The sequence below is a fragment of the Pan troglodytes genome, chromosome 6 (genome assembly GCF_028858775.2).
Source record: "Pan troglodytes isolate AG18354 chromosome 6, NHGRI_mPanTro3-v2.0_pri, whole genome shotgun sequence".
Taxonomy (NCBI): Eukaryota; Metazoa; Chordata; class Mammalia; order Primates; family Hominidae; genus Pan; species Pan troglodytes.
In genome coordinates, this window is record NC_072404.2 from 101,788,173 (window position 1) to 101,813,718 (window position 25,546).

At 43.2% G+C, this 25,546-nt stretch overlaps 1 protein-coding gene across 8 annotated transcripts; it reads right to left on the minus strand.

Annotated features, from left to right (window-relative positions):
- Positions 1-594: 594 nt before the first annotated feature.
- Positions 595-25,297, minus strand: TMBIM7P (uncharacterized). Of its 8 annotated transcripts, none has more exons than XM_063814725.1 (11): positions 24,920-25,282; positions 21,141-21,415; positions 17,361-17,439; positions 17,083-17,241; positions 16,001-16,054; positions 14,406-14,496; positions 10,364-10,401; positions 10,191-10,278; positions 6,345-6,434; positions 3,482-3,529; positions 595-1,119 (listed from the first exon to the last, which is right to left on the minus strand). In XM_063814725.1, coding segments are annotated over exons 1-4 (435 nt in total). In that variant the 5' UTR covers positions 24,922-25,282; the 3' UTR covers positions 595-1,119; positions 3,482-3,529; positions 6,345-6,434; positions 10,191-10,278; positions 10,364-10,401; positions 14,406-14,496; positions 16,001-16,054; positions 17,083-17,162. The 8 variants fall into 8 exon arrangements, with proteins under 8 accessions (XP_063670795.1, XP_063670796.1, XP_063670797.1 ...); XM_063814726.1 differs by having other exon boundaries at positions 10,364-10,601; XM_063814727.1 differs by lacking the exon at positions 17,361-17,439 and having other exon boundaries at positions 24,920-25,297.
- Between the last annotated feature and the right edge of the window lie 249 nt (positions 25,298-25,546).

The window sequence follows — 25,546 nt, forward strand, 5'->3', positions numbered from 1 at the left end:
CATGGTGAAATCCCGTCTCTACTAAAAATACAAAAATTAGCCAGGTGTGGTGGCACCCACCTGTAATCCCAGCTACTCAGGAGGCTGAGGAAAGAGAATTGCTTAAACCTGGGAGGCAGAGGCTGCAGTGAACCAAGATCGTGCCATTGCACTCCAGTCTGGGCGACAGAGTGAGACTCCATCTCAAAAAAAAAAAAAAAAAAAAAAAAGGCTAAGATGGTAATTTTGTTCTATGTGTACTTTATCACAATGAAAAATAAAAATTAAGTTAAAAATATCTTGGGACTCCAAAGGAGGCTAATTTATTCAACAGTCAGAGGAAGTGGTCTCTGAGTTAAGGTTAAGCCCAGAAGCATGGGTGGGATGGTGTCAATAGCAGCTAACGCTCTGTCCTGAGCTTTTCATGTACGTGAACTTGATTAAACCTCTCTATACCCCACCAGATGGATGCTATAATTCTCTCCAGTCTGACTCTGGAATCCAAGAGAAAGGCAGAATTATTTGATTTATCTTCTGGTTTATCTCTTTAAAAATATCAGATGCCAGAATATTCCCACAGAATGTCCAAATCAAGAGAAGAGAAAGAAGTAAATGTAGGTTTCTGTAGTCAATTGTATTCACGTGGAGATATGTTGTTTACAGCTTTAAATAGTGTTCAGAAAACTCCAACAAAGGAATGGGCATTATACAAATGTTTGTAAGTATGTAATTATGATACTCATCTTTTGAATCTATAAAAATTAGAAATGTCCCCAGAAAGTTTTGCTACGTGACAATGGAACTGAAAATATAACAGCTACAGCTATCATCTACTCAATGCTTGGTTTCATTTGACAAAAAAAAAGTATTCTTAAAATTTTTTTAAATAAAAGAGCTTCTGAAGTGGTGACTTCTGCATGCCTGAGCCCGGCAACACTCCACAGCACCCCTCCTTCCTCTTCTCCGCACGAGCCAGCCTTGGTTGCGTGACTACCGTCCCCGTCCAATCAGACGCAGAATAAAAATGAAAAGGTCGATGATGTCCAAGTGGATGTTCAGGACAGCAAAAACATACCCTTCAGGGTCCAGGGAATAATGGCGGTGCCCTCCCAGCATGAGCTGCACATCGATCACCAAGTACTTGAAGAAAAGGAAGAATTAGCTACTTAAATTGTACATTTCTATGAAATAAGTGTCCCAAATGATCTGGAAAAAAAATATTTTAGCATCAGGAGAAACACTGTCAAAAGTCTGTTTTGGGCTGAATATGTTATTCTTACAGCCCCAGTCGGTCACTGGGTTCCCAAGTTTGTAGTCTATAAAAGCAGGTGCCTCACCTGAGCTGCAAATCCCTTCTCCCCCCTTTCTCCCTGTGTCTCATTTCAGCACCTTTGGAAGGAAAGAAAGCTAAGGTGGCAAATTATTCCAATTTGCCCAAGACTCTGATATTCTGGGGAAGTCCTCAGTCCCAGGCAAACTGGGATAAATTCATCATCTTTATAAAAAAGGGGGAAAAAAAGCCCCAATGGCAGAGCATGCAGCTTTGCTCTCAGCCTTCATCTATCACCCTGGAGTCCCAGCTCCTATGCAGAAGTGGTTTTCTTTCCCTTCCCTTCCCAAATCTCTGGCTTTAATTTATTGCTTCTTGTAAGAGGGGGTATAACGACTCTCAATCATTTCACAGACATGCATGGGATGGTTAGGACTGTAGCTTCTTGGGAGAGTTTACGTGCTTGAGGGCAGACAGGAACATGGGAGAGTGAGATGAGCTCAATCCAGCGGTGCCCCGCCCGTCCAGGAGGAACAGGGGTCAGGACACCACCCAAGACACAACCAACCCACAGGGAAGCCCCAGCCAGGATTCAGACTCCTGTGAGCATTTGGGAGTGAGGCACCCTGCCTCACCCGCATGCCCCCCAACTCTGATAGTTAAGCTTCCCCCAAAATTCAATTTCCTTTTCCAGCAATTTGTTTGGCATTGCGTAGACCTGTTTGAGTCTACAATCGTTTTTACTCTGCCTGCAAATGGGAAACAGAAACATCAACATACTTTTGCATGGAAACGTTGTTTGCAAGCATCAGTACAGCAAGCATCAACACAAAAGGTCTGAGAGTGTAGGAATAAAGGGAAACGAATGCAAATAATTTCCCTTTATAATAGGAAAAGAAATGAGAAAACTGAAATGTGTATGCTTAACCTTGTCTACACCCATACCACCCTAAACACACCCGATCTCGTTTGAAATGTATATGCTTAACCTTAACCTCCTGGTGTGAATTTTTCTAACATTTGAAAGATATAACACATTCCCAACAACAATAAAAAGGAAGCAAAATGTGGGTAGTTTTTATGCCTAATGATAATATATGGGGTTCATTACACCATTCTCAATACTTCTGGATATGTTTGGAAATTTTGAAAATAAATAATATTAAAAAATAAAATCTTGGCTGGGCACAGTGGCTCATGCCTATAATTTGGGCACTTTTGGAGGTGCCAAGGCAGATAGGATTGCTTGAGCTCAGGAGTTTGAAATTAGCCTGGGCAACAAAGCAGGACCTTGTCTTTACTAAAAATAAAAATGAAATCAGCCAGATGTGGTGGCATGTGCCTATAGTCCCAGCTACTGGGGAGGCTGAGCTAGGAGGATCGCTTGAGCCCAGGAGATAGGGCTGCAGTGAGCCATGATCACGCCACAGCACACCAGCCTGGGTGACAGAGCAAGACCCTGTCTCAAACAAACAACAAAACCCTGAAAGATGTGATATGATAAAAGCATGAAATGGAATTCCATGCAGCCCTTGAAAAAGATTAGTTGGACCCAGGTCTGCTAATATGCAGAAGCCATTATTTTTAAGTGAAAAAGCAAAGGCAGGACATTATACATAGTATAGCTACGTTTGTGTAAGAAGAAATGGTGCCTATGTGTAAAGAAGTTCTAAAAGGACTCCAAGAAACTGTTAACAGTTCCTTCTAGGGACAGGGGATAAGAGAGAGATTTTAATTTTCATTTTATACTCTTCTATGTTGTTTGAATTTTAAAATGTGTGCATGTATTACTTTTTAAATAAAACATTCCTTAAAATAGTTTTAAAGATACAACAGCAAGAGATGGGACTAAATGGAAGGAAAGACATTCCCAGATACATTAGCAGTGACCTCCACCGGTTCTCTAGGAGAAGTTTCTATTGTGAAAGAATAGAAACTGGTCTGGAGGGAGAAACAAAAAAGAAACCACACCCCTGCTACAGTAAGTTTCAAAGTTTATAAATAATTCTTCATTCTTTTCCGAAATATTCACTCTTTCAACAAAAGTGATGTTTTCGTGGATCCGGAAGACCATCTGGCTCTCCTAAGGGTAATGGTTTTAAATATGATCCTTTAAAAGGGAGCTGAAGAGTTTCCAGTGAATTCCTAACCCCATGTGACTCCAGGCCTAGCACAAGGGCTTGTCAATGCACATACCACACTCTTACCAAAGAGATGGAGCAATGGACTTACGAGTGAGAAGAGCACAGTTCCGAGTCCAGCATATAATAGATGCAGCCACTGCAAAGAGAAAAGATACGGCTGCATATGAAGAAAAATATTTGGAATAATGAAAGGGGCCACTTAGATCACTGCTGCCAGGTAAGGAACCAATATTAAGAAAGCTGAATCTATGCGGGAATTCATCTTTTCTTTTTTTTAAAACTAAATTTTATTTTCTTTCAATAGCTTTTGGGTAACAGGTGCTTTTTGGTTACATGGATAAGTTCCTCAGTGGTGATTACTGAGATTTTGGTGCATTCGTCACCTTAGCAGTATATACTATATCCAATATGTAGCCTTTTTACCCTCACGCCCCTCCTACCCTTCCCTGCTAAGTCCCCAAAGTCCATGATAGCATTCTTAGTCAACAGCACCCACTCAATTCCAATAAGCAAGCAAATAAAAACTAAGCTTGCACATGCTAAATAATATTCACCAAGTAAATGCTAAACGTCTCATGCATGGTAGGGCAAGTAGAATGTATTAGATGTATTTCACTTCGTGCCCCATCCACATAGCCCTTCTAGAGAATCTGCTCTCTCCTCTCAGTTCATGGAACAGGAAGCCTTGGGGTCATAGTGACCTTTACACATCCTAGCTAGAGCTGATTGACAAGCAGTGGAAGACCCCAGCTCCAAAAACAGTGAGTCTGATGACTGATCAGGGACTTCTGATATGTGAGTGGGCTTAGACAGATGCACCAGGCCAGCTGGAAATCAATTCTCAGGATAGAGGGAACCAAGTAGCAGAGGCTGTTGTACCTTTAGCACGTGCTGGCACTATTACTGCTATAAGCAGAGGTGGCTAGTCAACTCAGCCACAGAGAGGAAGGCAGGGTTTTTGTTCCTGGGAAACCCAGTTCTTCTTCCCATCTAGGAGGTCTATGAGTTTCTCTGGCTCTTTGCCTCAAGCTAGTCTGAGTGGTATCTATTCCTTGCAACACAAACAGCCCTGGTCAGAATATGGAACTAGTCTAAATGCCAAATGGCTTAGTTCTACTGGGGAAGAGGATTAAAAAATGGAGTACAACATCTGAAAAAAATATGGCATTAACTCTTCAGGATGAGCAAGCTGGTTCTGAGAGGGGTGGGCAAAGCACTGCCAGCTTTCAACAAGGATAGGTTCTTGGTGAAGATGATCAGAAGCCAGTGACACAGTCCGGGAGACACAGTATTTCCAGACTGAGCTAATAGTAAGAAAACACCTGATCATAGGAGTCCAAAGGTTTCAAAATTGCCAACGTCCAACAAGCATGTAGACTTAGGGAATGGCTTCAACAAAGTCTTCCATTTGAACACATGTGCAAGATTGTAGATATTTGTGAAAGAAAATTTAGAATGGGAATTAAGATCTATCTGTCTAGTAGGAAACAGTTTTTTAACTTAAGTTATACTGTAAAGACCTATGGAACCCACCTAATATCTGCATTATTACTACCAATATCTCTGCTGCCATTAATTAGTGGAGAGCTGGGGCCTTTTAAGGCCCATCTTTGTGATGCCTTTGAGTTTATCTCTGAAGTGCAGGTGCCACCTTCCTAGCTCTAAGCCTATGGGGTCATTCATAACACTAAACCAATCCAGGAAGAACTGTTGATTCTGTGTATGTCTGAAGACCGTGTAAATAGTCCACTTGTTGCCAAAGAAACTCCTTGGTTCAGCATTGGGACCAAGTTGGCCTTAAGGTTTTAGCCAAAAGGGTCCCAGGCCCCAGACCAGCTCTCAGTGGATCTGGCCTCCAACAGGGCCTCCACATAGGGGCCACTCACAGATTGCCAACACCAATCACACCTCTCGGTCTCTACAGCCTTTCAGAGTCAGTCCATGGACCGTGCAATGATGTGGGAAAAGCATTGGTCACTTGAGTCACCCTGACCTGGCCTCAGTGCCACCCCAGCCACTCACTCCCTGTGGGACATAGATGAATTATTTAATTTCTCTGAGTCTCTTTTCTTATCTATAAAATAGATGAGCTATGTACTTTTCAGGAACGTTGTCAGAATTGAATGTGATGTTTTGTGAAAAACACATAGGCCTATGTCCAATATCTAGTAAGAATTCAATGAATATATTAAAGCAAAAAAAAAAAAAAACAAAAACTAGAATTGGAAAATAAGGAGCCTCCTCTAGGCTGCTATCAGAAAGGCCCAAACAAGCCTTTCTGTACCACTCCTGCCTGCTACTTCAAACAGGCAGCACCCAAATATAGGAGAAGGAATCTGGCCTGCCCTCATGGGTAGGCTCACCTTGAGACCCTCTTAGAGAAGGACAACTGTCTAGGGTTGTAGCTCAATATTCATGCACCACAGCTTCTGTCCATGGTGCCTCCTAATGACCACTGTGGGGGCCACTAGGATTCGTCTCACAGACCTTCATTTACCGGGAGGGGAATGGAACTGACCACAGGCACAGATGCTGTGCTGTGCAACCCATTGCAGTTTGCACTTAGGCCATGCTTCCCACTTCTCAGTCCTTGCTGGGAGCAACAGGGCCCTTCCTGGAAGACACGGGACCACCCTGATGATTGACTTTAGCTCTAGGACTTCCTGATGGCCTTGCTGAGCCGCCCTCAGACCACGCCATATTTAGAATGCTCCCACCGAGCCTCCCCTCCCTCTCCTTCACTCGAGGCCTGATATGCCGTCATGGTCTGACAGCTCCCCCAGCTGTTGGCTCCCTGCCTCTTTTCTCTCATAGGCATTTCTCCTACTAAAATCCTTGCACGCTTATCCCCAACTCCATGTCTGCTTCTCAGAGGACCCAGACTAACATAACCAGCACTTCATCTATATGTTTAACAATTCTCTGAGGTTTCCCAGTAAGATCTCACTTACATATGATCGCACGAAGATTAAGGTAATTCCATAGATTAAAAGCACGAAGCAGAAAACGAACAGTGCTCCATTTAGCCAGGTAAAATCCCACTGAGGAAACATAAGCAGCATAAACAACTCAGTTATTATCTATAAGAAATTTTAGGATGTTTAAAGATGCATTTTATACCCCATAGAAACTGGCCCATTGCTAATAATTTACCCTGATCAATTCCAAGAACCATGGAAATTCATTAGCTCCAACCACTAAAAAATGCTACATAAAAAGTGTTATATTGACTGGGAGGAAAAGGTAGAAGTATGGGTGAAATGCCAGTAGCCATGAGTTGATAATTTTGGAGACTGGGTAATGGATACTTGGGGTTTCATTACATTATTCTATTTTTGTACTTATATGAAATTTCCCAATAATAAAAAAATACATTGAATAAGGATGTATATTTGAAGATACAGGATGATCATAATCATTCATATGTTCAAAAGCATGTATATAGAAAACATTAATGGAGTGAAATATACCAAGATGTTAACTGGCTAACTTTTTCACATTTATATGCATACGTTCTAACAAAAGTATATGCTAAGCTTTCAAAAGTTACTGCTAATGATTCTTTTGTAATTTGGAAATGTATAGATGTGATTTTTGTTTTTTTCTTTATAAATCAGTGACCCAAATCAGCCTGAGGAGATTAAGGTTTTCTTAAGAAAGAGGATGTTTATCTTCTGGCCTAAAACAAAAAATTAGATTATGCAGACAAACAAGAGCCTTTAATTCAGTATATTTTCTTGCAGGAGTATTTTCCTAATTCTTTTGTTTCCCCCTTTTTCTCCCTACCCTTATTACACCAAGAGAGTAATCCAAAACACTGGTTCTCTGAGTGCGGTTCTCAGGCCAGCAGCATCAGCACCACCTAGGAAATTCATATTATTGGGCCCCACCCCAGACCTACTGATGCAGCGACACAGATTGCAGGGCCCTGCAATCTGTGTTTCAACAAGGCCTCGAGGTGATTATGGTGCATGATAAACTTGGTCTAGGGCTGTGCTTTCACTACAGTAGCCACATATAGCTGTTGAGCACTTGAAATGTGGCTGGTCTGAATTGAGGTGTGCTATAAGTGTAAAATACACAACTGGATTTCGAATTTCAGCTCAAAAAAAGTAAAATATCTCATTCATATTTGGGTTATGTGGATTACGTGTCAAAATGGTAATGCTGCATATATATATATATATGGTTATGAGCTATATGGTTAAATAAAATATACTATCTAAAGAATGTAACCTGTCCCTTTTGACTTTTTACTGTAGTTACTAGAAAATTTAAGATTATACGTATGACTTGCATTTGTGGCTCACATTATACTTCTCTTGGACAACCCAGGTCTGGAGAGCAGTAAATCTGGCTTAGGACAATGAAACCCTAAGGCTTGCTCCTTGTTGGCAGAAAGAAGATGTGACATCATTAAGGAAGGATAACTGGGGTGAGGTAAATTCAGGTGGGTAGCCCTGTCAGCTCTGACCAAGCCCAAGAGAGAGCAGGTTCCAAGTCATGCCTGTGGTGGGTTGTCAGCTTCAGAGGCCCACAGAGCAGGCAGTCACTCTGGGGTCCAGGTGACAGTCATTCAGGAAAAATGGTGGACGGTAGCATCCCCACCCCATCCTCACCCTGTCCCCTTCTTGGCCAGTGCCAAGAGCCCACACAAACCACAGTCACATCCCATATTCCCAGACCCCACTTTAGAGAGAAAGGCAGGGAGACAGGGAGGCTGAGCAGCTGAGCGTTTTGTATCCACATGACACTATCACCCAGCCCAAAGGAACTGCTTCAACTGTGAGGTCCAATTACAGTTAAACCAAATGGACATTTAGTTAATTTTCTCCCTGCTAAGTGGACAGTTGGGGTTCATGAAAAAACTCAAGACTCATTGTGTTCCTACATTTCCTCTGCACTGCTTGGGTGGTGGTTGGACTGAATTTTGCCATCCCCAACACATAACTTAATAAGGGAGAAAAATGTGGTTGACCATGGGTTCAGCTGCCTTTCGAAGTCATCAATGTGAATACCATCTTTAAAATATTTTCTGGCCGGGCATAGTGGCTCATGCCTGTAATCCTAGCACTTTTGGAGGCGAGGAGGGAGAATCACTTGAGCCTAGGAGTTCAAGACCAGCCTGGGCAACATAAGGAGACCCCTACTCTACAAAATATTTAAAAATTAGCCAGGTGAGGTGGCAAATGCTTGTTGTCCCAGCTACTTGGGAGGCTGAGATGGGAGGATCACTTGAGCCCTGGAAGTAGAGGCTGCAATGAGCCATGTCTGCACCACTGCACTCCAGCCTGGGTGACAGAGCAAGAGCCTGTCTCAAAAATAAATAAACAAACAAACAATAAAATAAAATACTTTGCAATGCAATATTCACTCCCCTGAACCCAGGTCACAGGTTACCTGTGACTTAAAATACTAATGGGCTTTTTAAAAAGTATTCTGGCAGTTTAGAGGATTTTTTTTTTTTTTTTTTTTTGAGACATAGTCTTATTCTGTCACCAGGCTGAAGTGCAGTGGCACGATCTCGGTTCACTGCAACCTCCACCTCCGGGGTTCAAGCGATTCTCCTGCCTCAGCCTCCTGAGTAGATGGGACTACAGGCGCACGCCACCACACCCAGCTAATTTTTGTATTTTTAGTAGAGACGGGGTTTCACCATGTTGGCCAGGATGGTCTCGATCTCTTGACCTTGTGATCCACCCGCCTTGGCTTCCCAAAGTGCTGGGATTACAGGCATGAGCCACCACACCTGGCCAGCTTAGAGGATTTTAAATGGCTTAAGGAGTCTGTGCATTCAACAGTGGTCCACCTTACTCATTGCAAGGAAGCCTATCTATTTACAAATAGGCTGGTTTCTACAAATGGCCAGCTTTAAGATGGCAAATACTGATCTCATCATGAATTAAAGTTGAATCTCTAACTTTTGATACAGTTTAACTGAATATCTAGTAGATCCTTCTGTTTCTCTGACACTTCTTTTTCCACGAGGAAAATGCTAAAATTCTGCATGTGTATAAGATCTTCCTTATGATGTGTGCCAAACAGCTTGGGAAATGCACTCCCTTCTGTGTAAGTTATTTACCTAAGGCCAGCCCATGCTTTACAAAAGGAAACTGACCAGGACTGAAAGGAGGGGCCGCAGGAAATGCTGCATCAGATCTCAAGAACACCCTATGGTTGGACAGAGGCTGAGCCATCTCACAATTCAACTGAAATAATCTCAAATTATGAGATGTTCTCTGGGACATCTTGGCATTTTGGAGCCTGGTAAACTGTACAACTTTTATATATTTTAATTCCCTGTATCAGTCAGGGCCCCAGCAAGGAACAGATGACACACTCAAATAGGATGATTTGAGGAGGGTTTGTTTGTAAAGGAACTCTCCACAGAATTGTCTGCAGGCAACCAGAACGGGTAGTGAAGTAAGCTAGTCTGGCAGGCAGCCAAAGAGCTGTTACCAGCCCCAGGCCCAAAGAGGAAAGGAGAGCGGGCAGTTACAGGAGTCCAGAAGGTTGTGTTGAGTTGGCCACCTTGTGACAGGCAGTGAATCTTGCTAAGGCACACCGCTAGCCCAAGAGGAACTTGTCATTGGGAGGAAGCCATAGGAATCAGTACCTCTCTCTTCATGCCTCCTGTCTCCAGCTGGAACTCCCCATTGGCCAAAGCCCATGGAAAGCCCTAAGGCAAGAGGGCCCTGGAGGTGAGACCTCCAGGACTGAGAGAGCAGGGGAAGGCATAGGAAAATGGGTTGGGGACAAAGGGACATACCTGGCACACTCCCTTCAATAATACCTACTTTTGTTTGTAGAGCAAACAAAGTGAGTGCTAGCGTCACCAGAGTGGTTGCAGCTGTTGCCCATAACACTTCCTCGGCCTTGTAGAAACTAAAACCAGAGACTGTGATTATTGTTCACATACATTCCGAGAAAAGCACACACAAATCAAAGGAAATGTGTATCAAAGACTCACACTGATACGGCTCCTAGCAGCAGACCTTGAAGAGCTGTCTAAAAACAAAATTCACAATAAATCAGAAGCCTGCTTCCCGAGGCATGGGGGAGAGGCCCGGAATCCAGAAGAGGTGATTTGAGGGGTGTGCTTCTGAGCAGGGTCTAGGGAGCAAGGGGGAATATGCACAGCCTGGTACACACAGCCACAGGGCAACTATGGGGAACGAATAGAATTCAATATTTCTGTAACATCCTCCCTATGATGGACAAGAGAAAATTATTTATTAGTAAACATTTCTTTGAACACAATAGTAACTTTAACATACTCAGTGAATTAAACATGTATTAATTATGAATGTAGAAACCAAGGTAAAAAGGTTCATTTGTAGACCATATTGTCATTCATCAAAGGGGGCCATCCACGCTGTATCAGTGTTTCATCAGGACAGGATATGCGGTATCTAAGCTTCATAACATTCTGGGTACAGACGCTTTCCAAGGCACCTGAGGGACAGCCTTCCAACCTCAAACATGGGATGAGAAACAAGGTCTTCCCAGTGCCGGAGATGGGGCTGGAGGGCAGATACTGGCAGAGCAGAGTGTGGAGCTGCGTCTGCAGGTGCAGTCCTGGGCTTAGGAGGACTGTCATCACCCAAATAGAGCCAGGGGTGCGGGGAAAGGTGGGATGGGGCAGGGGCTGAGAGCCAGCAGGCAGTCAGGCTGGAGGATGAGACCAAGAAAGGCACTGAGGTTGTGCCCAGGCCCACAGTCAGGCCCACCAAGGCATGAGGACGACCGAGCAGTGGCCGCAGGGCTGAAGGCATGCCCAGCTCCAAGGCTGCTCTGCCAGAGGCAAATCCAGAGACTGGGCTGACCCACTGGTCCACGGGCAGAGCCGGGAAAGACTCCTCCAGTCTCCAGGGGTAAAAATGAAGGCCCATCCTAGTACAAGGCCTGCGAGAGAAGGCTTTGAACTCCCGCTGGCCAAGGATGGCCAGGAGCAGAGGCTGGGAAAGAAGTGGAGTCTCCAAAGTCCTGGGTTGCCCCTCTGGCATCTCCAAACCCAGTGGGTAATTGCCTGATTCTCTACTTTGTACAACTTAATTAAGTAGGCTTTCTCTATTTCCATTATAGGGAAAACAGTGTATCTAGTCTCCATACAAATGATATTTAATAATGTGCTTGCTTCCAGCCTTCCTCTCCAGATGACTTTTTTCCTCTTATACTGGATCGGTTGCTTCCTATTTCTCCAGCTCCAGCAGCACATGAAGGAGGTGTGCATGTGTGTGGTGTGGATGGTGTATATGTGAGTTTGAGTGAGGTGTGTGTGGTGTGTGTGCCTGTGTGTCTGTGTAATATGTGTAAGTGTGTGAGTGTGCGTGTGTATGTGGTGTATGTGGTATGAGTAGTGTGTGTAAATGTGTGGTGTGTGTATGACTGTGTGTGTATGTGCTATGAGTGGTGTGTGTAAATGTGTGGTGTGTGTGTGACTGTGTGTGTGGCGTAAGGGGTGTGTGTGGTGTGAATGGCATGAGGGGGTGTGGGGTGTGTGTGACTGTGTGTTGTGTGTGTAAATGTGTGACTGTATGTGTAATTGGGAGCGACTGGGAGGAGACAGGGAGAGAAAAGAGGAAATGGTTTCAAGCTAGAAAATGGCTTTCGGTTTTTGAAAGAGTGGAAGAGAGAATAGGAAGAGGCCGTGGAAGTCACAACTGTCTGAAGACTTCAAGAGCTCAGAACATGGGCTCAAGAGGCCAAAATTCTATGGGACAAAAGCTGTTGTCAGTGAAATGTGTTTTCTTTTTTTCCCTCAACTCCTTTTCTGAAATGGGCTTTTTCCCATATATCTTTTAACCCTTGGGCATGACGTTAAGTCTGGAAAACATAACTAATGCTTTGCCCCTGTATAATATCTCTTCTTTTAAGCCGTTACTTGCTTTGAGATAAACAGCAAAACCTCAGAGATGAGAGCTTCCTTGGAGACCAATAACTTTTATCTCTTGTAATAAACGTTAAGGCCATTTAAAATTTTTAAGTAAAAAACTCAAACATTTCTGGGAAACCAGCACGCCCTCCTGTCGCTCTTCCCCCACCGTCTCGGCTCCCAGATTCCCGCCTCTGTCTGGCTTCCAGCCCCGCCCCGTTCTGAGTGTGATCTGTGCTGTCAGTGCAGGAACTGGGACACCCCACTGCTGGCCTGGGCAGTGAACAGGGTACCCACACCAGCTAAGGAAGCCTCCTCCATGCTTTGGCAGGTGAGGCAATGTCCAAACGTGGACAGCAGGCAGCCCGTCTTCTCCAGCCTCAGGAGCTAGCTATTCCTCCCAGCATGTAAATCCCCAGGGTCGCTGCACGGTACTGGTGCTGAGTCTCACCGACGGTCACGTGTTCTTGCTCACTTTGACCACCAGGGGGCGCAGAACCAAACCTAGGCTCCAGACGCGTGCATAGGACTTGATGCATTTTGTGCACTAATCTAACCATTATCTTTATTTTCTAGCCCATTTTTCCTTTCATCAGATTTCTCCATTAATTGATCTTATCTTCGTATATTATGGATATTTTTATAAGCCACCTCAAGTCTTATTTGGAATCAAATGGGGAATAAATCAATTGGTAAATAAATCTTCCCGTGAAAGAATGATCAACACTGCTTGGGAAGAAATGCCAACCTTCCCCAAAAAAGAATCGTTTGCTGGCCGGGCGCGGTTGCTCACATCTGTAATCCCAGCACTTTGGGAGGCCGAGGCGGGCGGATCACCTGAGGTCAGGATTTCTTAGACCAGCCTGGCCAACATGATGAAACCCCATCTCTACTAAAAATACAAAAATTAGCCGGGCGTGGTGGTGTGCACCTATAATCCCAGGTACTCGGGAGGCTGAGGCAGGAGAATCGCTTGAACCTGGGAGGCGGAGGTTGCAGTGAGCCGAGATCGTGCCATTGCACTCCAGCCTGGGCGACAAGAGCGAGAGACTTCGTCTCCAAAAAAAAAAAAGAAAGAATTGTTTGCTGACAGTCTCCTGAATCATACTGAGACGGTTCTGGGTTTTCATAAGAGGACCCAAACACTCTCGGAGTTACTATCTGTGAGCTTCAGAGAGACCACACCTCCGGGAGGCAAGAGGTTTGGCCTGACCCGCCTGACTCCTGAAGGATGCCGGGTCCCTGGGGAGGAGCCCTGCGACCTTTGGGGAGCTAAGCCCTGAGTTGGAATGCAGGGAAACTGGTGGAAATTTGAGTTCTATTCAGGTTTAGAAAAATCTAGGAGCTTCAGGTACCTGCTGAGAGCTGGCACGATCCTGGGGTTTCTGTGGGCAGCACAGAAAGGAATTGGCTGCAAGAAAGGGAGGCCACCCTGGGTTCTGTGGTCTAGGGTGGCACCAACGACAGAAAATGGGCAGATGTGGCGAAGCCTTGTGAGTGGAAGCCACCACAATGAGGCGCTGGGGAACCCGGAACGCGGGACCAGGAACCAAGCCGCAGTTAAATCAGGAGAGCCCTCTCAGCCCCTGACTCTGCGGTGCTGGAAAAGCCCTCATGAGCTGAGATGCATCTCAAGCTGTGGAAATGAGGGAGAACCTCGCTCAGAGATGGGTTCTGCTCCCAGTGGGACTTGAAGAAGAAATAAAATACATTTTACAAGAATAAAGAAATATAAACTTCTTGCACACGACTTTGTGAACTAGACGTGGAATCCACTCTCCATAACGAAATGTGTTTGCACCTGAGAGGGGTCCCAGCAACAGTCAGGTTAACTGTTCCTGAAGTGCAGCCCAGACTCGGGAGTGCGCTCCCCAAGGTGCCCTCATCAGAGGCAAGTGTGCCAGCAGGAAGTCGCCCAGATGCCCAGATCCCCTAATCTGCTCAAAGGGTGTGATACCATCTCATAAGTTTACTACTTCATTACAAACAAAATTCCGCCAAGAGAATGTTTCACAAGTAATTTCTATCTGTATTGTTCCACAGGAAGAGTTTCCACAATAAAATGAATGAATTTAATAACGCGACAAAAATATATTTCAGAGGTGAACTAGAACAAGTGCTGTCAAGGTTTACTTACAAAGAATCCCAGGAGAATGTACTCTGCAGGCACCTGACGGCGGAGATTCCCACAGCAATCAAGTATAATAAGTATGGCAAAAAATGCTGAGCTGGAGGATAATTTAAAACCACGTGTTATTTGCTTTCACAGACTATATCATAGCGTATATTATACAGAGATAAATAGATGTAGATATAGATCATAGTAATACTTACCATGATCTTACTTATCTCATAGTATTATAAACAAAAATGTTAATTATTATTTTTGTCTTTTCTTAGTTTTTTTTTTTTTTTTTTTTGAGACAAAGTCTCGCTCTTGTCGCCCAGGCTGGAGTGCAATGGCGCGATCTCATCTCACTGCAACCTCCACCTCCCGGGTTCAAGCGATTCTCCTGCCTCAGCCTCCCGAGTAGCTGGGATTACAGGCGCCTGCCACCACGCCCGGCTAATTTTTGTATTTTTAGTAGAGATGGGGTTTCACCATGTTGGCCAGGCTGGTCTACGAACTCCAGACCTCAGGTGATCCGCCCGCCTCGGCCTCCCAAAGTGCTGGGATTACAGGCGTGAGCCACTGCGCCCGGCCTTCTTAGCTTTTAAAATTAACTTTTCTCATTTCCATCCACAGATAGCTTATGGGGCATTAAAATATTTTTATTTTAAAATAATTATAGATCCACAGGAAGTTGCAGAGAGATAAAGAGGTCCCGTGAAATCTTCACTTAGTTTCCCCCAGTGATTACATCTCATGTATTTATAGTACAGTACCAAAACCAGTAATTTGACATTGATACAGTGTATATATCATCTATGTCATCAAATTATGACACACATCTATGTGCAGATGCCTGTAACCTCCATCACAATCAAGATTCAGAACTATCTATCCTTCAAGAAAACATGCACAAAGACCTCTCTTATACTGCCCCAGCCCTGTATAGTGTGAAAGTCACCAGTGCCAAGATGGAGTCACTTAGGTCACACCCAGAATGGAGCCAGAGGTCATGAAGGAGGGGATCTCATATATCTGAGATAAGAACTAGCCCAAAGACCTTTTAAAAACACGCAAGAAATTTCTATATGCCCCACATGTCCCTACGTGTCCTGCCCACATGTCTATAATAGGGTATATCACAAAAAATTCCTCAAGATCGCAGCATTCCAGCCAAGCTGCTCTCACAAAAACACTTGCCTGGCAATGGCTGTCTCCACCAATGACTTAGCACCAGTTCCCGTGACAAGCCCCTTTGACCAATGATCTTTGTTTCAAAATAATTTACATAGACTTCTCTTTGCCTTTTAAAGGCTTCCTCTTATCCCAACCTCTCCATCATCCATCATGGCCCGTGTATCCCACCTGGCAATGCCCCTGCCACTTCTGAATACACTCTGTAGGAAGCCTCTCTCTCTATCGTTAATTTAGGTTGACAATAGTAACACCCACACCCACACACTCAACCCTAACTCCTGACAGCCATTGATTTGTTTATTTTTCATCCCTATAATTGTATCATTTCAAGAATGCTGTACCTTGTACCTCATTTTGAATAGTAAAAGAATCTCAGGCAATAGACAGTAGAAAAAACATATCGTATTAAGTCCAATGATACTTACAAGATTGCAGAGATGAACCAGGGATTTTTGAGCACCCAAACTTTTAAAGCCTCCCTGGTTAAAAAAAAATTTAATACAGTTTTACACAATAAATATTTCACTAACTAATATGATATTTAAGTAGAAGTAAAGCAATATCACGAGAAGAAAGGAAGAAACCCAACTGATGAATAATGACGGATGGGGAATGAAACAGTGAAACATTCTTTTTCTTAAAATAGATATATTCATAATAAGTTATAAGTAAAATTTGGATGAATGCAAATGTCCTAATAAAGGTTTTTATTTTTAAAATGCTGAGATTGATATGTGTGCAAAGCAAAAGAACTCAACTTCTCATCTGTTTGTTTTATAAATATAGATTTTCTTAGGATATGTTTAAGCAGTGACAGATCATAGTCCCTCAAATAAGTTCTTTTTTTTGTCTTTTAGAGACATGGTCTTGCTCTGTTGCCCAGGCTGGAGTGCAGTGGCATGATCGTGGCTCACTGCAGCCTTGAACTCATGGTCAAGCGTTCCTCTTGTCTCAACCTCCTGAATAGCTGGGACTACAGGCATGTGCCACCACATCTGGCTAATTTTTATTTTTATTTTTGTAGAGATGGGGTTCTCACTATGTGGCCCAGGTTGGTCTCAAACTCCTGGCCTCAAGCAATCCTCCCACCTAGGCCTCCCAAAGCACTGGGATTGCAGGTGTGAATCACTGCACCCAGCCCCCTCAAATAATTTCTGAATTTAACACTGTTCCAGCCTCCAAGGTCTCCATAATCTCACCTTTTTTTTTTTTTTTTTTTCTTGAGAGAGCATCTCGCTCTGTTGCCCAGGCTGGAGTGCAGTGGCTCAATCTTGGCTCATTACAACCTCCACCTCCCAAGTTCAAGCTATTCTCCTGACTCAGCCTCCTGAGTAGCTGGGGTTACAGACATCCACCACCACACCTGGCTAATTTTTGTATTTTTAGTAAAGACGGGGTTTCGCCATTTTGGCCAGGCTGGTCTTGAACTTCTGATCTCAAGTGATCCGCCTGCCTCAGACTCTCAAAGTGCTCAGATTACAGATGTGAACCACCACGCCCAGCTCACCTTTTCTTCTCTATCCAGTTTTAACTGTTGAAACAGCTCAGGAGAAAATAAAAAAGAAAGCAGTGTCCAAAATAAGAGTTTTAAAAAAGTTTTTTTGCTTCGGTTAGGAAATGAAAGTAAAATTCTGGAAATCTGCCACCACCTTGGTCTAGGAGTTGCCTCAGGAAAACAAAAACAGACAAACTATTATTAAATGATCAAAATTAAATTAAGCTGATTCAATAAAAATTAATGTGAACAACCTAACACTTAATTCTACATCAGTCATAAAGACTTACCAGAAAATAAACACACTGGTAATTACCGCAGTGAGCAACAACTGAACTGACAGGAGGAAGAACACTTTGATAATGAAAGCTGAGGAGACAGAAACACTATTTTTATGACACAATAGTCAAAAGTAACAACATAAATGTAATGACGTATTTTTGATATTTAATGAAAGGAATTTTTTTTTTTGCTCTTTTTTCAGGATGGGAAAGGCAGTGCTAGTTTACAGTCAGCAAATAGAATAACAACAAAAATGCAGCTCTATAGAACTTTTAGAGCACACTCAATCCAGATGGTTGGATAGAGGTGTTTTATTGGAGATCTGATGGTTTATTCATGGGAGCTCCAGAATTTTCTCTCTTTTCTTTTTTTTCTTTCTTTCTTTCTTTTTTTTTTTGGAACAGAGTCTCACCGTGTTGCCCAGACTGGAGTGGAGTGACGACACAATTTCAGCTCACTGCAACCTCTACCTCCTGGGTTCAAGCGATTCTCATGCCTCAGCCTCCTGAATAGCTAAGATTACCACCACTCCCAGCTAATTTTTTTTTTTTTAAGTAGAGATGGGGTTTCACCATGTTGCCCAGGCTGGTCTCAAACTCCTGATCTCAGGTGATCCACCTGCCTCAGCCTCCCAAAATGCTGGGATTGTAGGCATGAGCCACCATGCCTGGCCAAAGCCCAGAATTTTCAAGACAAACTCAGGAATTTAATTCCTTGTCATGCACATCCCATCCTCCTTAGGATCAAACATGATTTGAAATCCTCACCATGTCACAGGCCCATCATTAGGGATCCAGCGACACTACCTCCCTGCACCGGAGAGCAGCAGCACCTCAGGACTGTGGGAGAGGGGGGGCGTCTCCCTGGAGATGGACTTGGGCTGCAGAGGGTTTGTAGAGCTTTTCTGCCACTTTTCTCTCCAGCCTACCTGCCTGTAGTAACTCTCTTCTCTTCTGCATTCTGATGCAGAAATAGATAACTTGGCAAACTGTACATGAGACCAAAGAGTTCCAAGAGAATGACAGGCCAACATACAAGGCACAGCACGTGGGCACCTCTTTCTGCTTATGTCCTGGGCCCTCTGAATATGGCACTGGCAATGGCAATTTGCCTTTTGTGTGGCTTTATTCTAATTTCAAAGAAAAAAAGAAGTAATGCTGCTTAAAATTAACTTACAGGATCGTCAACTGTCCTTTTGCTGGGAAGTTTCTATGCATAGGGAAGTATGACTACAAAGCAGTGGGTCTAAACTGTCTTAATAAAAATACCAGAACATATATTACCAAGTGTATGCTGCCTACATTAAAATATTCATTTAGCTCACATTAATTTGGCATCTGCTATGTAGCAGGGACTGTGGGGGAACAAATATTAAATGTGGCCCAGGCTCACAAGAACAGACACAGAGATCAATGGAATCAAAGTGACAGTCCAGAAACAAACCTTTATATTTATGGTCAATTGATTTTTAACAAATGTGCCAGGAAAATTCAATGAAGAAAGAATAATCGTTTTGACAAATGGTGCTGGGAAGACTGGATATACACCTACAAAAGGATGAATTTGGATCCCCAACTAACACCAACTGCAAGCCATAACATGCAGTCATAATGGCCATAGCAGCCTCAGCTACCATCTCATTGTAAGTGAATGAGAGCTCCCAATTCAAGACCAGCACAAGAGTTGACCAACTGAGTCAACCCACAGAATTATGAGAGATAATAAAATGGTTGCTGCTTTCTTTAAGTGGGCAAAGGATTTGAATAGACATTCCTCCAAAGAAGACATATGAATGACCAATAAGTATAAGAGAAAATTCGCTAATGAAATGCAAGTCAAAAGTACAATGAGATAACACTTAACGAACACTAGAATGGCTATAACCAAAAAGACAGAAAATAACAAGTGTTGACAAGGATGCAGAGAAACAGGAGCCCTCATACATTGCTGCTTGGAATGTAAAATGGTGCAGCCACTTTGGAAAAGTTTGGCAGTTCATCAATATGTGAAACACAGAGTTACCCTATGGTTCAGCAATTCCTGGGTATCTACCCAAGAGAAATGAAAACATATGTCTACACAAAAACTTCAGTATGAATGTTGATTGCAGCATTATTCAAAATAACCCAAAGGTAGAAACAATCTAATTGTCTGTCAACTGATAAATGTATAAACAAATGTTTTCTATTCAGGCAATGGAATTGTATACGGCTTATTCATAAAAGGAATGAAATACTGACACGTGCTACAACATGGGAGAACCTCAAAAACATTAAGTGAAAGGAGGAAATCACAAAAGACCACATGTTGTATGATTCCATTTACATGAAATGTTCAAAATAGATTCATAGAGAGGTCTGAAAGTAGATTAGTTAGTAGTTGGCAGGGGTTTGCGGGAGGGAGGATGGGAGTAACTGCCAATGGGTATGGGTTTCTTTTCTTTTTTTTTTTTCCTTTAGTAAAGATGGTGTTTCACCATGCTGCCCAGGTTGGTTTTGAACTCCTGACCTCAAGTGATCTGCCTGCCTCAAACTCCCAAAGTTCTGGGATTACAGGCATGAGCCACTGCGCCTAGTCTGGGTATGGGTTTCTGTTTGAGGTGACGAAAATGTTCGAAAATTGATCATGTTGATGGTTATCAACTCTAAATACACAAAATACCAGTGAATTGTACACTGAAAAGGGATTTTTATGATTTGCAAATTATATCTCCATAATGCTGCTTTAAAAAATTACAGCCCCTATAACTCAATCCATTACCCTGCTATACTTTTCCTTTTCTCCACAACACTTTCATATTTTCATATACTATATTTTTTTTAATTGGACAAATGCCAGCCTCTGCCCTCCAGGAGAGGCAGATATAAATAACTGACTCTTACACTGGCAAGGAGGCTCTACATATTTTTCAATTAGACCTGAAAGACTAATTCGATTAGACTCCTTAAGCCTCATTTTCTCACCTGTAAAATGGCAATACAACTTCTGTATTTGTAGGGTTGTTGTAAGGACGAAACGCAATAGCATTGCCCTTGCACAACACCCTGTGTAGGCCTGATATTGATCTCAGAGACAGCCAGGTGCTTAGTGACATCCAATATCCCTGGCTTCCTCACTATTTGACCCAGATCTTGTTAAGGGTGGCAATGGGCTCAGCTGAACAACTCCAGGTAGAGGTGGCCATGTGATACAGGTGGGTCAATGACATGGCATTCAAAACTCTGGGTGTGGTTTCTAGAAATGCCTCTGAAAAGAAGACTGGTTTGGTCAACTCTCAGGATACCTGCAGCCCTCTCTTGGCTCTACTTTGCCTTTGGCTGTTTGCCTTTTCCTTCTCCTACCTCAAAGGCTAGAGCTTCAAAAGGCAGCTTTCCAGCCACAGGAAAGGAATGGTGAGGGCCACAGGGAGACCAATAGGATTCAAAGCTCACAGTCCACCTGCAAGTTGTTCAGGCCCTCAGAAGGCCTCAGGGTGGCAGAGTGGACACTTTAAAACTTAAGCCAATATTATGGTATCACCTTGTATACAAGTAAAAACATTTTATGATCCATGATTAATTCATATTTCCTTTAAAAAAAAGTTATTCACCATACGTTTCTTATGAGTTTCTGAATGCCCTGGACAACTTGGAAGCAGTCAATTATAGCAGTCCTACATCATATTTTATGAGAAAGCATGACTCAGAAAAACTAAAAAAAAAAAATTATATCTGACAATCTTCTCTGTGGAAACATTTTAAGAGAACATATGCTCTTCTCTTCTAAAAAGGTAATTTCTTTATTCTCACCTCTGCGGACAGATGCGTCTGAGAAAGGATTGCCTAAAGTTGCATTGTTATCACCTGGGGTGACGTCATCTGAAATTTCTATCACACAGGTATTCAACTGCTCGGTGTCCTTTGGCCATGGCTTCTCCCGAGTTTCTTGTGGCCCAGCTGAAGATGAAGGTGTGTAGTGCTCACCAGATTGGTACTGGATGCTTTTATCTGCTGCTTCCCGAATCAGATGTTGATGACCTCCAGAACCAAAGTCTATTGGTTCGCTGACCTCCAAGTCCAATTTCCTAGAGGGGAAGAATTGTTTTTCATGTCCTTATGATTACACCTCTACAACCTTAGCATCCTCAGAATCATCAGGTGATTTCTTCTTAATTTTAACTGGCTTGGCTCAGTACTTACCAAGTTGGTGCTTAGTAAATATTTGTTAAATGAATGATAACATTTAAGATGAAACCCATAGAGTAAAATAATTTGATTGTATTATGAAATTAAGTTTTTAATAAAATTTATTCAGCAAAAACTTAATGAGTGCCAAGCATGAAGCTGCCCTTGCTGTCTCTGCCCTCAAAGAGCTTATATTTTGGAAGAGAGTATAATCAAGCAATCATATAAAAGGCAACATAGGTCGGGTGCGGTGGCTCACGCCTGTAATCCCAACACTTTGGGAGGCCGAGGCGGGCGGATCGCCTGAGGTTGGGAATTCAAGACCAGCCGGGCCAACATGGTGAAACCCCGTCTCTACTAAAAATACAAAAATTAGCCAGGCATGGTGGCAGGCACCTGTAATCCCAGCTACTAGGGAAGCTGAGGCTGGAGAATCACTTGAACCTTGGAGGCAGAGCTTGCAGTGAGCCAAGATCGTGCCACTGCACTCCAGCCTGGGAAACAGAGCGAGTCTCCATCTCAAAAAAAAAAAAAGAAAAAAAGGCAATATAAGCAGACCAGGAACATTGGAGGAAGTCCTGAGACCCCTGAAGGAAATCTGGAGGAACTTGCAGGGAGTAGAAGAGGTTGTCAAAAGCTTCCAGAGAAACTGAAAGTTAGGCCATGGCTGGAAGCGAGTAGGGATTAGTCAAGTGAAGAGGTGGGGAGAGGTTTTCCAGAGAAGGAACCAGCCTGGACCAGGACTGGAGAAGGCAGGGAGGGCAAGTTCCAGAAACGTACCTGGAGCAGGGAGTTTGAAGGGGAGAGTGGAATGAGGTTACACGGAGAAGTAGTGGGCATGCCTCTGAGAGGCTGGCAAGCCAAGTTAAGGACCCTGGACTTCATCCTGAAGGCCATGGGTGTGATTGGCAGAATGGCAGTTCCCCAGTGATGTCCACGTCCTAGTTTTTGGAACCTGTGTCTATGTTATCTTGCATGTCAAAAGGAACATTGCAGGTGTAATTAAGTTAAGGACTTTGGGATGGGGAGGTTATCCTAGATTATCTGGGTTGGCCCAATCAAATCACAAAGATTATTATGATCATAGGTATAACAAGGTGGCAGGAGGAGCAGAGTCAGAGAAGGAGATGTGACAACAGAAGTAGAGGTCAGAGTGATACAATTGTTGTCTTTGAAGATGGAAGAAGGGGGCCATGAGCCAAGGAACGCAGGTGGCCTCTAGAAGTTGGAAAAGGCAAAGAAATGGCTTTTCCCCTACAGCCTCCAGGAAGGAACCAGCCCTGCCAGAACCTGGATTTTAGCCTAGTGAGATTGGTTTTAGGCTTATGACCTCCAGAACTGTAAGATAATAAATGTGTGTTGTTTTAAGTCATTCAGTTTGTGGCAATTTGCAACAGCAGCAACAGGAAACTAATACAATGGGGAATCAAGGAAGGTTTCCCAGCAGGGACCCATGGAGATCTCCTAGAAAGAAAGGTTACTCTAGGTAGTGTGGAGAATGGGCCAGACTAAGCCAAACTGAGGCAGAGACCAGAAATCCAGATATGAGATGGCAGTGGGCTTTGCCACAGTGCCTTCCAGTCTGAACACAGTTCTTAAGAAACTACTACTAGGCTGGGCACGGTAGCTCATGCCTGTAATCCCAGCATGGGCAACAAGAGCAAAACTCTGTCTCAAAAAAACACAACTGCTTGGCAGATTTGGGGCACAGGAGCACTTTAGATACCATTACAAATATTAAATGCAAAAAAAAATTTTTTTTTTGAGACAGTCTCCCTCTGTCGCCCAGGCTGGAGTACAGTGGTGCAATCTCGGTTCACTGCAAGCTCCACCTCCCGGGTTCATGCCATTCTCCTGCCTCAGCCTTCCGAGTAGCTGGGACTACAGGCGCCCACCACCACACCCAGCTAATTTTTTCTTTTGGTATTTTTAGTAGAGACAGGGTTTCACCGTGTTAGCCAAGATAGTCTCGATCTCCTGACCTCGTGATCCTCCCTCCTCGGCCTCCCAAAGTGCTGGGATTACAGATGTGAGCCACCGCACCTGGCCAAAATGCTAAATTTTAAGTGTAATATTTGTGATATTTACTATACTGTAAGAAGAACTTTAACAAAGAAAAGATGGGCAACCCAGTAAGAAGATGAGAAAAGGCAGGCACAATGACTTACAACTTTAATTTCAATGTTTTTGGAGGCCAAGGTGGGAGGATTGATTGCTTGAGTCCAGGAGTTTGAGACCAGCCTGGGCAACATAGTGAGATCCCATTTCTAAAAAAAAAAACATTAGCCAGGCATGGTGACATGTGCCTGTAGTTCCAGCTACTCAGCTGGCTGAAATGGGAGGATTTCTTTAGCCCAAAAGTTCAAGGCTGCAGTGAGCTATGATTGTGCCACTACACTCCAGCCTGGGCAACAGAGCAAGATCTTGTCTCTAAAACAAAGAGAGAGACAGAAAAGAACATAAATAGGCAATTCATATGGTCAATAAACTTAGGAGACGATACCTCACAAATAACCAAAGAACTGCAAGTAAAAACTAAAAAGACTGGCAAAGATTAAAAAGATAAGTCTCAGAATTGCAAGGCTGTGAAGAGATAGATAATAGAGAATCCAGGGCCACAAAATGACCTCCATGGACCCTATACATGTTTTTGTTCATGGGTCCTTTCCTCCAAAAAAATACTAAAAATTATATGTTACGAGTGAATTGGTGTAAAGATGAATATAATCCTCTCTGGAGTCATTATATATTATATATTCATTATTATATTCACTTTTTTCTCCTGCTTTAAAAAATTAAAATGTGTTTATGGCCCCTAAAACTATCGTGAGTCCTAGGCACTGGGCCTACTCGCCTAGTAAGTATCAGTCCTGGGACACCCTCATGGGGGCATAAACGTTTGGGGGGTGGGTGGCAATTTAGCAGCATCTATCAGAATTCAAAATGTGTCTTACTTTAGACCCAACAGTTACATTTTTTGAAATTTATCCCATAAACCTTTCCATACAAATAGGCAAAGATACATGTATAAGGAAGTTCATTACACCATTCATTGGTTGTAACTACAAAAAATTTTTAAACAGTTTAAATATCCATCAGCAGGGGAATGGTTAAATTAATTTTGGCACAGGAAAAGGCAGATATAAATGGATTGATGTGGAGAGTTCACTGTTACACACTTTTAAATTTAAAAACTAACATTAGAAAATAACATTGAGCAAGATCACATTAATGTTGTACATACACCCACACATACACACACACTTCCCGAGACTGGAAAGTTACACTATAAACTGTTCATATGATCATCTCTAACCCAGCAGAGTTGGGAAACACACTCTGAATAGTATGAATTTTTACAATGAGAATCTATTACTTATATAATAACGGAAAAAGATATTTACATTGTGAAGAGAAAAGGAAATATTTCTCTTTTTGATAAAGTTTGGACTCCTCCGAGGAAAGCAGTCTTCACGCAGAGCTGAGAGGCACTCTCAGATAACCAAGTTGATTTCCTCTCCAGTGTCTTGCAAATCAGAAGGGGCAGAGGCAGCAAGATTTTCAAAGCACTCAAAAACAAACAAACAAAAAAAAAACAAAGCCACAGGCAACTGAATTTTCCTCATGCAACTGTATTTGGCTGGTGCCTGAATCACAAAATGAGGCTTTCACTTGGCCCTCAAGTAGCTCTCCCAGCTCCTGAGCCAGTGGTCGGTCATCCAAAGCCTGGGCAGGTGCTGGGACTGAGAGGCAATGTTCTGAGCGACAGTTAGGAGAGTGGCAGTTGGAGCATTGGTGGACCTAGGTGGAGGGGCCCTAAGTCAAGCGCTATCTGCCAAGCCTCATTCTGGTCAAAGAGGCATGCCAATGCACTCCTTATTGCCTTAGGCAAGACTGCACCCAAATCTCCAAACCGATTCCATGTCAGGGAACAAGAGGCTCCTGGAGGACGTGGTGTGTCTCAACCATGTCATCACTGTCTCCTAAGCAGGAGGAAGATGTTTATGAAACTCCACCAGAGGAGCCCATCA

Bases quoted from the DNA above. Each gene is read 5' to 3' on its own strand.
- TMBIM7P (XM_024357923.3), bottom strand. The intron at 17,440-21,140 runs GTGAGAATAAAG...CTGTCTCCTCAG, and splicing joins AGACGCATCTGTCCGCAGAG to CTTTCATTATCAAAGTGTTC. The intron at 17,242-17,360 runs GTAAGTCTTTAT...TGTTTTCCTGAG, and splicing joins ACCAGTGTGTTTATTTTCTG to GCAACTCCTAGACCAAGGTG.